At 38.7% G+C, this 16,216-nt stretch overlaps 1 protein-coding gene across 2 annotated transcripts in view; it reads left to right on the forward strand.

Annotated features, from left to right (window-relative positions):
- Nucleotides 1–16,216, forward strand: part of RAPGEF5 (Rap guanine nucleotide exchange factor 5) — a 157,662-nt gene that overhangs the window by 111,650 nt on the left and 29,796 nt on the right. For both annotated transcript variants that reach the window (XM_068209040.1, XM_068209050.1), the window contains 5 exons: nucleotides 10,069–10,147; nucleotides 11,251–11,395; nucleotides 12,709–12,806; nucleotides 13,550–13,580; nucleotides 14,514–14,592. In XM_068209040.1, the coding sequence (XP_068065141.1) occupies nucleotides 10,069–10,147; nucleotides 11,251–11,395; nucleotides 12,709–12,806; nucleotides 13,550–13,580; nucleotides 14,514–14,592 (432 nt within the window). The remainder of the gene's footprint in view (nucleotides 1–10,068; nucleotides 10,148–11,250; nucleotides 11,396–12,708; nucleotides 12,807–13,549; nucleotides 13,581–14,513; nucleotides 14,593–16,216) is intronic.

The following is a 16,216-nucleotide window of genomic DNA, read 5'->3' on the forward strand; positions in this document are numbered from 1 at the left end:
ATTGTACCTGGCCTGAAGAGCTTTAGGTGGGGCACTGCCATGAGTAATTTGACCTGTCCTTTATCCATGTCATGTACCATCATGGAATGTATTCTGGTCGCTATACTGTAGTTGTCATAATCTGCTGGACTGGATGTCGTCCAAGTGGATTTGGAAGTAAAGCCTTTTGGGGCTAATAGTCTCAACTTGAAAATAATGCTAATTAAGAGATTTTAAATATATGTATCCAGATATATATGTATTTTTGGGTTGTAAACAGAGAATTTGGGCTCACGTTCTCAGAAATGTCACTGAGAAGCAGACTTTTTTAAAGCATCTCAATGATCTAGAAATTAGGAACTCACAAGCATTTTTTGAAGTTGTGATGATTTTTATGCTTATATATAATATTAGATTTGAAGATTACTGTTTCCTAGGGGTAGATTTTCCAATTCAGCAGTGACAAAAACATGCTGAACTTGTAACTTTGTTATTCTTCAATGCCATAGACGTGTTGGACAGCAAAGATGAAAAGAATAAAGATTAAGTGCATCTTCCTTTGTGTTAACCTTCTGAAAGCTGAATGTCTGATTTTCAAGTTCCCTTTAGACTGGAATGTGTGCTGGACTCATGGACCAGGCAAAAGGCTTGAGCAGCCTTAAGGCACCTTAGAGCACCCAATTGGTAGGGCCAGGCTTCCAGTGGCAGAGGGAAAAGAAGGTGCACTGTGTGCCCTTTCTGTGCACTGCCGGCAGTTGCAGGAGGATGTCTCTGTGCTGTGCTGCCACCAGGTAACAACAAGTCCTGTCCTGCTGGCACCACTGAGGCAGTGTCAGCTCTCAGTAGCACCTGGAACTTGTGTCACTGGGGGTTCTGAGCTGGAGACATTGCATCTCCTTGGTTGCCTGAGGAGGAGGGTGATGGCATTGATGCAAAGAAGTTCCTGCGCAAGGCAGAAGCAGAAAAGTAGAACCTTGCCTTGTACTTGCTCATACAACTTCCAGTGAGCCGCAGCAGTGCCTGAGGTGCCAGGAAATGTGCAAGCTGGAGGTGCAAACCCAGGAGGGCACATCACAGCAGGCTGTGCTCAGGCAGCTGGTCTGCAGGCAGAAATATGAAAGGGAACCATTAAATCTTTCATCCTCTGTCCTGCTGCTCCAGGCAATCCTGGCCTGGCTGGCTTATTATAATCAATCGATGGAAAGAGAGGATGAGTTTTTCTCCTTAACTACTTTGGGAGATGCCTGATGTGAACAAGGAGTGTCTGCCTTCTGCTTGTGTGAGGATTTCACATTTCACATGTGCATTAGAATACTTCCTTTTACTGTCAAGTTTCATTGCATGGAAAGCATCAGTGTTTTTGTTGCAGCAAAGGCACTTTTTAAACAAAAAGTATCAATAGCTTAAAGTGGCTGCTATAGGCAACATTTCTAATGCTTCAGAATGTGTAAGGTGTAGAGGATTTATCCAATAATTTCAAGTAACCCTGACCATTATAGCTGCAATGAATCACCAGGGCTCCCTCCCACCTGGGAAAAAAAGAGAGCTTCAGATTTCTATGTGGAAAAATTAGTGTCTCATTAAAGCTGGACAAGTTTGACATTTGCTCTCTGCCTGTGGTTTCAGGGCTTTTTGTCTCTCCAACAAAATAAGAACCCGCTCCAATCCATGTGATAGCAGCAACTGGAATGCAACTTTAGGAGCATCTTTGACCTTACCAGGCAGAATGTGTTTGATTCATTCTGCAGATGTTAAAATACTGCCAGAAATTTCTGGGAGATGACCTTAGAAATGATTCCCAGTTCTGACTTTTGTGCTCTAATAAAAAATGTGGTTGTACAAGTTAAGTATCATGCCCTTATGTATTTTAGTATTCTAACCTAATGCCAGAAATAAATGTCTTGCTCTTTATTCCTTTGTGCATTGATTTCTCAGTGCCTTGGTTGTTAGGTGACATAACTACTATAATTGTTTTAATACATTAGCAGCAAATTATATATTGATGTTCTCTTTTTTTCATTGACCTTTCTTTCTCAACATAATTTTTTTTTTTTTTTTTTTTTTGCTTCATGCTGTGTCCATGGTGGCATAGCACTATTAGAGGATTGGATTTTGAATTAAGGGCTAATCCTGCAAGGTCCTGAGCACCGTTGCCATCTGCTAAATGCAAGGGAGGTCTGGGACCTCTCAGACATGAGCAATATCTTGCTAGATCAGATAGCAATTTGCATTTACTGTTTGTGCTCAGAGACATCCTGACATTTTTAGTAAATTGCTGTGGAATTACAGATTGCTGAAAAACTTCTACCTTTGAAAAGAGTTGCTGCCATCAAATTGTTATTCCGTTTCTGCAGAACAAGCAATTTTCTGATTACAGCTCAACTCTCAATCCCAGGACCTGTGTTTGCATTGCTGAAAGGTTTCAGAGCATTGCATAGTATTATATGAACTAAACCACACAAAAAATCTACATGTAGCATTGCCTGCCTCGAGGTGTGTTATAATTTTTCTCGTTTTGCAGAAGGGAGGAAGAGGTGTGGCAAGAATTTATCAAGGCTATGAGCTTTCAGCACTCAGAGGCTGAAAAACTTGGAAATGCTTTGCTGTAGCCCTCATTTTGTTTAATTTGAACTAAGTGACTAATTATTTAAAATAGAAAAAACTGTTTATTCCCTATAGAATAGTAAGTAATCAGCATCCATTTTATTCAGGCACAGGGCTCGTCTGTCTGCCCAGCTGTAACCCCATCTCATAGGGCTGCTGTTCTTGATGACTGTGAGAGATGCATGTCGTAACTGTTTCTGATCAGCATGGTGTTGCTAACCCTATCAGTGAATATTTTCTTTCTAAAAAGATATTTCCAATATGAGCTATGAGGTCAGAAGGTGCATTAGTTTTATTGATCCCAGCTTTTCAGGCATAGCAGGATAAAAATTCCAAAGGATTCAGCTGGTCTAGCAGTTGACTCTTTTTTCCCAAGTATATGCTGGGGGATGAGCCTCACAAAATGTTAGAGAAAAGTGTCTGGTCCTGCAAGGTAGGGATTATGCACTGAATGTAAATGAGAGCAGAGTTGTTGATGATTATTTAATTTGTAATTCTGGCTAATACTGGTAAGTGTATTAACATAAGGGGATGTCAGGAGCTGACCATATGGTCCCCTTATCATCTTTGCCATAGTCACAAATGGGAAATGGCATGGATAAAGGGTTTTAGAATTCTGTGTTGTCTAAAATACATTTATTTTTCTCTTCATCTTTGTCTTTCTCAAAAATATCCCACCCCCCAAACAAGAACCAAAGAGATTTCATTATCACACAGAAGTCCCTAAGAATTTGCAATGATGTTTGAAAAATGCATGTGTAGCCCCACTTGTATTTTGTGCTGCTGGAGTTCCCAGATGCTGACAACCAATATATTATACTAAAGTTCTTACATGATGAGGATGAAGAAGATATTATGACCTCTTTTTATTTGTTACATTTCTGAAAGAAAAGTTGAGCAGGAAGGAAGGACACTTAGTGATTTCCTCTGCTTGGAAAGCAGAGGGTTTAGAGTGTTATATTTTTAATCCAGTGCATGGTTTTCATTCTCAGAGTTTAATTCTCTCATACACATATTGACAACCACAACTGCTCTGTAGCATGACAAAGGCTTGCTACTACAGTGGCAGGAGTAGTTTTCACCTATGAGTTACTGAATTCCAGTGGCTTGTTCATTCAGGAAATTTTTTTTTCTCTTTTTTGTTGTTGGTATTTGGTTTTTCCTTCAGTCTCCATACAGGTTTCGCCTCCACCAGCAAATCCTTGGAGAAAGCTGAATCACTACTTTGCATAAAGACTTGCATTCCAGTGCTTTATCTATATTTTCTTATAATCCGATTTAGTGTGGAATACAAGCCTGAAAACCCTTAAATCTTCCTGTAATTCTTGCACAGCCATTCACAATGGATTTGTACAGTGCAAAGTCAAAGAGATTTGGGTTCACAATAGTGATAAGTTTAAAAAAACACAACTCCCCCCAGAATAACAGATTACTTGTTTTTATTTGCAATCTAACAGATTTCACTGTCAGTACCCTCTCCCCAACTAAGAGTGCATGGCATAAACAATCTGCAGAGAAAGGAATATAGAGTCTATTTGCACAGAGTCTATATGCTTATGCTGTTCTGTATAGAGGAATTTGCCTTTTGTAAGCCATGCAGTCATAAGAAAAAACGTCGATGCATTGATGTTTTAAATCCTGTTGTCTTGTTTTGCATAGCTTTATTTTTTCATAGTATTTAAATAAGCAGATAATGGAAAGGATAGAACATGGAAAAAGGAATGTTACAGAGAGTGGAAAGAACAGATTCTGAAAAGTTGCTCTATAAAGTCTGATATGTAAAAGAGAATGGCTCTTGTCATCTCAGCAGTCAGTTTGTCACTGAAAGTGGGAGGTAACAAACCAAAATCTATACAGGATGTAGTAGTGTGATCTGAAAACCAGGACAAACTGGAATTTGTCATCAAGTTATCTCTTCTTGTGGGTATAAAGGGATTAATGACTCAGGCATTAGGAATAATTATATCTGGCTTAGTTGGAGAGTGTGTCTTATATTAGCAGTAGAGCAATAGGTGTATTCTAAATGCAGCCTGAGCTATTGGACATGTTTGTAATGTAGATGTATATGCACTATTGGTTTAGCTGTGGTGGTCTAAAGATGCTGGTTGATGCATGTGCAGGCTAGTAAAAAATATGTGAACATATAAATTGCTAGGTGTGTAGTTAGACATATATAGCTATCTGTAATACTTGAATGTTTCCATACTTTTTTCTTTGCTCATTCTATGACATAGCTTTTTAAATTGCTTTTTAGAGCTGTCCTCAAATATATCTAATTTAATAAAATGAACTTGACTTTTACTCAGTGTGACAAAGGCATTTCCTTTAGATAAGAATCTTTGAATGTTTATGTTACAAGTTATTAAAGTGAGGCTGCCCCACTGGTGCCTCATACCACTGTAGTAGTTTAGGAAAATGCTCCAGTTTGAGAAGAAGGTACAGATGTTTGATGTGGCAACACCAAGAAGTGTACTGCCTGTCCTGATTTGTTAAATATGTGTCACAGATGATTTTTCTTTACAGATCTGTATTAATTTCTGTCCTAAAGTAAAGCCTTAGTAATTGATAGCCTGCCTAGAGAATAGGGTGGAGAAAGGAGAAAAGAAACCGTTGGTAAATCAGATTTGGTGTGCAAACCCATTCTTTCCTCATATCATTTTTAATTGTACCATCACCTTGAGCTGGTATTTGTAAAGCTGTCTTCTCAGAGAGAAAGGTTTTCTCCTGTTAGAGAGGTAGGTAAGCACACGGAAAGCAGCAGGGAATCCTGTCTATTTTTTTAGTAGTTGGGACTACATGATGTGTTGTTCGTCTAAATATTTTATCATTTTCTGTCACTGGGACGCTAGGTCCCCCTTCCCCACCAAATTCACCATTGCTCTTGTTCACCCCATCCCTACACTACAGTTGCAACTTCTCATGTAGATGTATTGCTGGGTCCTTCAGGAACCAGCTGAAAGCAAATGTTCCCTGGATGTTTCACATGGGTGAGAGTGTCTCTATACTGCTCTTTCTACCCCTCAGCCACCCTGAATGTGTCTTGCAGAAGGACTTGTCCATCACAGAGGAATGGGAGGAGCAGTACTAACGGTTCCTGGTGAAGCTGTGTCCGTGCTTTATTTCACTTGGGAGAAGGAGGGGGCTCATAGCCTGGGAGAAACTGTCTCAGCAGAAGCTGGTGCAAACTGATTACTTAATAACAAACAAGCAAACACAGTGCCTGCTTTTTTATTATTTTTATGCCTATGGAACTTCCGCAGTATTGGTGTGGTGAGATTACTGCCTAAGGCTGTCCCCAAAGAGCTGCAAGAGCAGGAGGCCATGGGACTCATGCTGGTTCTGTTGCATGTCTTAATGAAGCTTTAAAATGCTTGAAATTGTCTTTGACATGAAATATTCCATAGCTGCAATATAACTCCAGACTTAGTAATAGTTGCTTAGCCAAATAAAGGAAAATTGTGGGCAACACAGAAAAGTTAGGTTGATGGCTAGAAGAAAAAGTTTAAATAAAGATTCATGAAGAAGAGAAAAAAATATTGTAGCATCACAGGCTTTTGCACCAAGATTTCCCTTCCAGTGTCTTTTCTCTTCCAGCTGTTACTGTGAATTTTATTCTCCCTGCTTGCTGCAAACGTTAGAAAAACTTTTTCTATAGGAATGATATGAGAAATTGTCACAAATTTAGGCAGAAACTGGAACACGGAGTAAAATTTTAAAAGGGGTATGCATTTCACTGCCATTCTGAGTGGGGGTGTGGTGAACTGCAAATTATTAATTAATTGTCTGGAATTGCCTCTTGTAACTCTTAAATCAAATGTGACTAAACAGAAAAATCTCAGAAAGACTTTTGTTCATAATTGTCAGCCCAACTTGTACAGTTACAGCTCTTCCTCATTCAAATTTACTGTTCGTAGTGGCCATTTGTAACAGAATGAATAATATGCTGTGAATAAATCCTCTCATGGTCACCCTTTCTCTCCATTTGTAGATTAAATCATCATTTGTGGACACATATTAATGTCCAAAAGTGTCTGACAAATGTGCAGTTGTTTGTTTTGAGCAAATTATTTTTGAAGTATCAGTGCACCCTCAGGTTTTGTGTTCCTGCTATGACATGAAAAAATATTCGGGAATGAGTTTAAATTACAGGACATTTAGGAAGAAAATATAGAAAATAGTTACTGTGAACAGTAGGACTTCAGGGAAATACCTACAAGCTAGTTCAGGCATTTTAAAATATGAATATTATTGTAAAGTCTTTAGGTGATGTCTGGTAATAGATATTTAATCTTACAAAAGCACTTTCATTGCTTATTTGTTAAAGTAATTTAATGGATGAGTGGTGCTATTAATGGACCACATGTATAATCCAGACTTTTTTTGTTCAAAACATCCCTCTAGGGCTTAAATTTCTAAACATGTTCAGAAGCAATTTGGAGAAATTTAGCCTATACACAAACTGTAGGAAACATAATTTATTAACTTCTTAGCATTTCTTCTGCATTTAGAGGTTAAAAGAAATCACTGTGTATACATATGTGCAACTTTAAGTGGGCTGAGTGATATACCTTGTGTTGGTGTGTTGATGGGGTTGTTAGAAACCAGACTGTGAGTGGAAGGACGTGGAGATGGAGATGAACAGAGGGCTTAAAACTAATTGTAAGTTACCTGAGCAAGTGTACAGTTTCAGACTTTCTATCACTGTTAGATTTGTTGTAAGTTTTTGAGTTTTTTTTTGAGAGAGAATTGCATTAGTAATATCTGTAACATAGTTCTTGCAAGAAAAGAAAACAAAAAAGCAAGAAACTGACATTATAGTAAAACCAGTCTTGATTTCCATCCCAACACTTTGGGATGCTGGAAGAGTTGACATCTGGAAAGCAGATTATCAGGTAATAAAAATAAACATAAAAGTCGTTTGCTAAACACCAGTTACTATGATGTAGTCACACTCCTTTGAACAATTAGAGAAGTTCATTAATAATATCACAGTTTTGCTTCTACAAGGAGTTAATTTCTTTTCCAAACACATGGCTGTGTTTTGCTGAAACTCGGATATCACCTACACTGAGTAGGAAATTAGGGAAATAATCTGGTGTAAACATCTCTTTGACTTTATGAGGATCACTGCACAGTCACATAGTTCAATAAAGAACTAAAATGTGTTTGTTGACTCCAAGCTCAGCTGTTTCCAAACAAATGTTTGTGAAACCTCCAACTTTAATAGCCTCATTGTACCATCCAAAAGACGTGCAAGAGAATGAATAGATGACCTTTCAGATAGAGAACAAGCTGTTCACCATGTCTTTTCATTTACTGAGACAAAATACTCTTTTTATGCAGAGATAATACTTTCCACCATTTTTAACAATGTTGGGTAGAGTAAAGAGTTTAATTGTTTTTCTTCTGAGTGCAAGGGGTTTAACCTATGCCTCCTTAGATCAGGACTTTTTCTGGACCAGCAGTGTTAAATACATTGAGTTGAGATAGACTTATTTAATTTTTTTAAAAGACACTGGAGGTATTTTGAGTCCCATGCTCACAGGGTGGGATGTCATTAGCTGTCCATCCATGTTTAGCCACGTGACATCTGTCTTTGAATGATACATAGATGAATTCTCATTGCCGTTGTGCACCACAGCTATGGGATCAATAATATATTGAAAAGGTCCAAAGCAGCTGTAACAGAAATTGGTCTAAATTATTGTGAAATTGCAGTCTTGCTGTGGAAAGCTGCTGGGATGCTCTCAGATGAACACTTGTACAAAAGGACTAGCTTGGACTGGAACAGCTCACAAACAAATAGGGAGAAATTCAGGGTATGGAAATCAGGGCTCAGCCTTGTCTTTCTCACATAAGGTGTGGTTTGGCCCTTAGTGTTTGCAGTTGTAAATCCACCACTTAAATCACAACTTATTATAATTGATGCTAACTAATACCAGCTAGTTACACTGGTAAAATATGTTTTGCTCTACAGTACAACTGAAATCACTTCATTTATTGTTCAGCCTCTGTCCATGTTTCTGTTCTTATCTGAAAAAAAACAGAGCTGTTCTCTTGTTAAAGGAAACACATTGTATTTGCTGAAATTAAAAGAAATACAGTCAAAAGGAGTCCCTCAAAACTTGAGGAAAACTTTACCTTTTGGGAAAAAATACCAACCCAAAACCAGAGAAAGAAACAGAAACATTTTTATTTTGTGGTTACAAAGACTAATTACATTGTCTGTTTGCAATAAAGATTTTGTTGTGTGAACCAAATACTCTAGATCATGTATCGTGCATGAGTAGTTTAGTAAAATTGGAAACAAATTTGTTTAAAAAATTTATAATAATTTCGTTTGGAAGGGAGCTGTGAAACCATCGGGTCCACCCCGTGCTGGAAGCAGCTTCAGTAAGACCAGGATGCTCAGAGCTTTGCACAGGCAAGCCCTGAATATAGTGATGTTGGACACTATTCAGGTAACCTGTCATGTTGGGCCTCCTCACAGGAGGAAAAAAAAAGTACTTTAATCTAGAAAAGATTTTTTTTGTTGCTATCTCTGATTGCTATCTCTTGTTGCTATCTCTGGTTATTATATGGTTGCCCCATATAATTTTGTAGCACATCTCCAGGAAAAGTCTGGCTTGGTTTTATGTCTATTCTGCCACTGGGTTTTTGAGGACCACCATGAGATTACCTTGAGCCCTATCACCCAAGAGCAAACCCTGTGCTTTCACCCCAGTGATCTGTGCAGTAAAGGTTTGGGAAATCCTAAAAATAGTTTGACATGGGAATGAGGAATGAAAAAGCTACACTGAAATCCTAAACTGTCTGTTTGTCCTGACAACCTGAGGTGCTACATCTTCTGTGCGTAGGAATGGTCTGTTGGCAAATTCCTTCAGCCTGGTTTTGTAACACTGATAGAAACCAGGAGGAGAAAAAACCTTCATTAATACAATTGAACAAACCTTAGAGAAAACTTCTCAGCACTTACAGTGATACCCACAAGACTAACCAACCATCTAAGGATTTCAATATATTTATTTCATGGTTCTCAACTACTGTGCATAGATGTTAATCACAGTTCATGGCAATCCTATTTTTTTTTCTCATATTACTAAATGCTATTCTTCTGAATTTCCAGAACAAGTTAACGTGTGGAAAGGCTGCTTTGTGTGCAGCTGAGCTAACTAGGATGGCAGTGTTTGTTATAAGGACTCTTTCTTACTGGTTCCTGAACTGTGATGAATTATTTTGTGCATACTTGTGCGTGTTGGTGCTTTGGGAGCTGAGGATGTACTCGATAAGTAAAGGGACTGATCTCTGCAGCAGCAACATATTGTTAACTTTTTGAGACTTAAAGGTTTATTTATTCTGTATTCTTTGGGCCTTTTTTTTAAGGGCAGGTGTCCTGTTCCTGCCATGCGCAGTAACAGGAGTAGATAATTTCTTCCTGCTCTTGCTCATGTATTGTACCTTGGGTTTTTTTGTCTTCCCCTGCAGAAACTCTCCTGGATGATTTCCTTCTCACATACACCGTTTTCATGACGACCGATGACTTGTGCCAGGCCCTTCTGAGGCAATATCCTTTTACTGAAGGTTGTATTCACGGGGGTCACACATTTATTCATAGTTTTATCTATTGTTGAGCCTTATGTCAAAGCTACATGCCTGGTTTTGAGACAGCTGTCTAACTCATAGCAACAATGCAATTTCATGTCAGCTTTGTTTGAAGATAAATAAACTTTTATAACTGTGACACGGTAGAATTTAAAACCTTCCCAGATTATGTTAATTCATAGAATACCTGTATGTGCATAATACATTACAAAATACACAAGGAGAAAACGTAAAGAATTTTACAGTCTCCGCTCCTTTTATCATGTACTACAGGATATAAGTCTTAACTCATTCTGAGATAAAATAATTATTTTCATGTATTTCTCATGACTTGGATAAGCTACAAAGCTATGGATCAATGTTTGAATAAACTTGTGGCTATAAAATGAACCTTTTGTTTGTTTGCTTGTTTTTTTTTAAATCTTTTCCCCATCTTTAAATTTTGTGGTGAAACCATCAAATTTTTTCCCTTATAAGAAAAGAACCATGAAGAGACAGAAGCAAGTGTCTAAAGCGAGTATCATCTGACATTTGGTGCTTCTGCCTTATGAATAGAGAGCAATGGTGGAAATAATATTTCACTTTTTTTTTTAAATTTTAATAGAATCACTTCTGCAGATAGTATAATTTGTGCAGACAAAAAGAAACTGACTTCTTTTGCCTGTTTTTTGTGTTATAGTTATGCTTTGCCTTTCTTCCCATAGGCATTCACATTGGCATCAGTGTGCAGGGCAAAGGTTCATTCTCAGTTCTGCAGAAAAGATATGACTGAACATTGTATAATTCCTTTTGAATTGATTTTACTTTTATAGCCTCATCTCTCTAATCTATAGGGGAAAAAAATCCTGTTGACACAGAGGATGAATTGAAATTCTTATTACTGAGAATTTAATTCCCAAAAGTTATGAAACTCCTAAAGCTCCAGACAGGATAAAACATTTAAAACTGAGCAATGCAGTGAAAAAAACCCTTTCATTAGCAAACGAGATTATTGAAAAGTCTTTGCCAGCAGTTAATTTTAAAGTTTCTTTGAGATCTTATTATATGTTCCTTAACCTACTGCACCTATTGTGCTAAGAACCACCAAGGGAAAGAAGACGACTCTGATGTGTCCTGTAGGAAAAGAAAAGTCTTGCATTTGGTGTCTCAGTGGACTTCTCTCTACAAAGACTGGTTACATGAAGATGAGCATTTAAAACAATTTCTAAAGGTATTGAAACAATTTCTGTGATGCATTTCAGCACTGTTTAATTACGTACTGTGTCTAAAAAACCCCAACAGCAAAATCTATACAACATATTTTTTCACACTTAGATCTTCTCCATGAAATCTATAATATAAAATGATATACATATGTCTATTTTAAATGCCTGTTCTGGTTTGAAAGCAGTGAGAGACTCCAAGTCAGAAATACAATTAATTAGGAAAAGGAAAAAAAAACCAAAATACATGCAATAATTCAAAAGAAAAAACACTGACAGTGAAAATCATGAGATTCCTTTTTTTTTTTTTTTTTTTTTTTTGTTTGGTTTGTTTTTTTAAGTAGGACACACTGCATATGGAAGCAGAGACATTAGGATTTTTGCTTTTTGGTACTAGATGTGTATTGCTGTACTGGAAAGGGGACATCATTTCAGGCATCAGTGATGTCACACTGAGTTGCACCTGTCTGGATGCAGGGCTTTTTGGCCATGGAGGCATGTGACTGTTCACTGTCTCACAATTCCTCTTCTGGAAGCTTGTGTGCAGTATTAAACAGCAATAATGTTAATGATGGTTGTAGTCACATGTGCAAAACCAACATACAGCGTTGTCGGCTAAAATCATTCATGCAGAGATCTTTGAATGTGGGGGCTAAAGCAAACTTGGTGACTCAGCTCATACATGTGATCCTCATTTCCTTAGAAGGGAAAGGGAAGGATCTATGTGCAGATGTAGAAAAAGTGTAGAGAAGATATTTCCTAGAATTTCAGTCATGACAATGCCTTCCCCCAACTTAAAAGTAAGGTTTATTTACGTACTAGTTTACAGCTAGGGAGAGCTGTGGTAGTTTGTGGGAGACATCAACTCAGTTTAAAATGCATGCAAATGTGAGGAAACGTAAAGTAGAATATTTGCCATTTTAAAAGTCCTTATCTGATGATCTGTTATAATTTTGGATAACTGGTGATGGTGTGATGTGCTGTCATGGTTCAGAATGTGTTATGCTGACCTAACCCAGGTTTCCTGTAATAGCTTCAAGTGGCGTTTTAAATTTTCCTGTTTATAGACAAAATATTACAAGCATTTTGCCCTCTCGCTTGGTACACAGTACTACGTAAGAGTGTTTCTCCAAAGAATATTAAATATTGACCTTTCTGGAAATTTAAACAGGAACATCCTCTCCTTACAGATTTTGCATAAGTATAATGATATCCCGCTGTTTTAGTAGGATAGTGCCTGAATTGACTTAGACCACTGATGTGATGCCTTAGATTAATGTTTGAGTTGTCAGGTGTTCTAAGATACTGCTTTGTTTTGTAGACAATATACAGAAACGTGTTAGATGATGTGTATGAGTATCCTGTTCTTGAGAAGGACCTGAAAGAATTTCAGAAGATACTTGGGATGCATCGCCGTCAGTAAGTATTGATATGTTAGTGATCAAGTCTTCATTTATTCAGAGTGTAATTTATTTTTGTTGCTATCTTTCTGTAATTCAGTAAAGTTATAAGTGATACAAGTGGCATATTCAGTTTTACAAATCATCTCATCTTAAAACTAAAGCTAGATTATTCAGGTTTTTTTGATGTTTGTTGGGCAGTATTTGTGATTCAACAGTCGCTCCCATCAATTTCATTTGGGATTACTTACAGACAAAGCAATGGTTTGTGGAGAAGCTAGCAAAAATTCCCTCAGAAGCTGCAGTCTGTGACTTCAGATGGTACCTTCATTCTCTCTGTAGTACTGAGAAGCAAATAATTTGGCATAGTCATCTCAGAGCTATTATTTTATTAATAATTATGGCATCTATAAAAGATATTTAATTGGCATGTTATTCCGACAAATGGAGGTTGTTTCCATGGTTTGGCCATTGGGGAAGTGGAAGGAGCTGTGCCCTTGAGGGTGACCCTGACTGCTGTGTTTGCTACTCCAACAGCTCATGGGCTGGCAGCATTGCTTTTCACTACCTCGATTATGCAAGTCAAAGGAAGGTTCTCTGGCTGAGCCAGATGCCTTTAGTTTTTCCTGAAGAATCTCTGCAGCCTTTCTGCAGTGACCATTTACTGTTAAGAACTTTCTGATATTGTAAAGTTTGTTACAGCTAAAACTTTTCCTAAGCTTTAGCTGGAAAGAATAATTGTGATTTTCCTTTTTGTTTCAGCACTGTAGATGAGTATTCACCTCATCGAAAGGTAATGCCAACTTTATTGTTGCTGATGGCTAGATAACTTACCACCTCCCTTTTTTTTTTCCTCTCTGCCCACTTCTCTCTCTTTTCTTGGCTTCTTAACTGAACGTGACTAGTGACCAAAAACATGACAGGACACATCAGTGAGGTTAGACCTGCAATGCTGCTTAAGGAACACTTGTTTTTCTTTGAGTGCATCCTGCATATCAGCAGTGTGAGTTAACCTGCAGTGGTTGTGACAGTATTAGCATGTTAACAAGATGCTTTGAGATGTCAAAATTCAGGAGAGGCCTGGGAGGGTGTCCCCACCGAGCTAGAGGGATGTGGCAAGCTGGGCAAACTGGGCTGAACACAGGCATTGACGTGGATTTCAAGTAAACAGAGCAAAGGGCAGATTTGTTGTGTCAGGGACAGACAAAAAGAGAGGAACATGAATCTGTCTGTTTGACTGGAGGGAGAAGCTGCAGCCAGAGCAAGTTGGGGTACAAACTGCTCAGAGGTGAATTGCTGTGTTTGTCATTTTTACTGGGCTGAAGCTGAAGTGTGTAATAAGCTTAAAATGTTCCTGCAAAATGTGGAAGGCAGAACACGAGATTGTAGTGAAATTGCTAGATAGGCTGATTGGTACATAGGAAATGTATATAAGAAGTGTGCAAGAAGTAGGCTCTGAACATGAATACAGAAAACCTTGAATTGTGCAGGCTGCTTAGCCTTGGCATGTCCTGCTTCCTCCAAAATCCTCACCTTGGCCATTATTTAGTAAGGCAACTCCCAGTTTACTGCTCCAAGAAAGGGTGGGTGTACTTCCTATACAAAAAACTTTTGGCCAGACATATAGGTTAAATGCTGTATTCTGTGAATTACTGCTTTGTAAACAGCAAGGATGTAAAAAAATCACTGTTTTTTTTCCCTTTGTTTCTTTTCCACTTCTTCACAGAATAAAACCTTTTTCCACCAGTTCAGTGTAAAGGACAACTGGCTGCAACACAGAGGAACTTTGAATGAAACAGAAGAAAGTGAGTATAAATGAAAGAGTAGAGGAAAAGCTCGAAAGCTATACAATTGTTTCTCAAGGACTTCAATGTAAATATTCTTTAGCTGACATATAGCTTTTGAACAAGACCTTAGGGATGTAAAAGAAGAAATATTTGGCAAGTTTACCTTCCTTCCTCCTGGTTTGCAGGACTCAATAGTGCCATGGTATCTCAAGGGGTTTTTGCCCTGTCCAGTTCCTCCGGTACCCCTGTCACAGTCCTGTGTACATCCCAGGTGTGCTGGCAGCCCATCCACCAGGCATTACTTCTGCTCCAGTTCATGCTCTTGGTCTCTTGACCTACATCTTGGTTGTGAAAGGTGAATGAATTAGCCTGTCGCAAGAAATGGGCCAGGATCTGCTAACTCTGGGAATGTGCCTTAGTTCCTTCTCTGCTCTGAAACATCTCTGCGTGAAGTGCGAGGTGCCACTTCACTTTAATGCCAGTCATTTCAAAAGGCAATTTCCCTCCGTCGCTGTTAGTACTGTAAGGCAGTGAGGCTGTGATCCTCCTGCAATGCCTGAACGAGGAAGGAGGCAGAGAGGAGAACACTGTGTACGCAAGCAGGGAATGGCAGAAGGAACTCCTACCTGGCAGCCTCACTCTTTGACAGTAGATCTTCATTTCTTACTGAGAGCAAAACTCCAGAAGTTCACTGGAAGTCAGGGTATTTTTAGTGTTTGTTTGTGACAGAATAAAAACTGAGCTTGTTCTACCGCAAGCCCAAAGACTTGCACAGTATGTGCTGCTGATAGATAATCCTCTTTTTGTGCTTCAGATGTAGGAGGTTTTGAGGTTTATGTTACCAAGTCTTCTTCTAAAAATGTTATTTGTAGATGAGAACCCCCACATTCATTATTCTTTCAAAGTTGTACACAGCTTGTGGGTGACTGGAATGTGTACTGGTGCAAGAGAGGGGACAGACGGTGTGACTGTGATAGGACAGTCACCAGGACAGGACCCAGCAAAGCCACTCCTGACTGAGTTAAATTGCTTTTGTCTCACTCCTTGAGAGCAGGAGACATGGACTGTGATGGGATTGAAGTAATGAAATAGCCAGAGTGAAGCTGGGGAGGGGAGAGACAGATGCAGAGGGTGGACATCTAACCCTGTGTGGTGAAATGCTGTCTGATTGATGGTGCTTCTGGAGGATGGGTCTGTCCAAGCTGCACTGTGCCACTTGACCAGAGGTGTTTTATCCTCCATTGCAATCATTACCAGGGCAGCTTGCAGCCCATGGCCACTTCCTCCCTCTGGCATTCCCTCCTTCTGACAGAGGAGCAGCACAGGCTCCTGGAAGAGATGACGTGGTCCATCCCAAGAGATACCACAGATAGAACATTGGAAAGGTGTGAGGGGGAGAATCACTATGGTGGTTGTGCATGAGTGTCTGACCTGTGGGTTGATTTAGTTCAGTGTTAAAAGAAGGATAAATCAATAGCCCATTTATAAAATGACATCACTGTCATTGTCCGTTTGCAAATGACAGAGGGGACATTTCAAACAAATTCACTGTAAGCAAGGTGTGTCAATCTGCATATGGAGTCCAAATATTCCTGTCAGATTTTTTGAAATTTATTTTTCTATCTTGTAATTTAAGTGCAGT

This window comes from Anomalospiza imberbis, chromosome 1 (assembly GCF_031753505.1).
Source record: "Anomalospiza imberbis isolate Cuckoo-Finch-1a 21T00152 chromosome 1, ASM3175350v1, whole genome shotgun sequence".
Classification (NCBI taxonomy): domain Eukaryota; kingdom Metazoa; phylum Chordata; class Aves; order Passeriformes; family Viduidae; genus Anomalospiza; species Anomalospiza imberbis.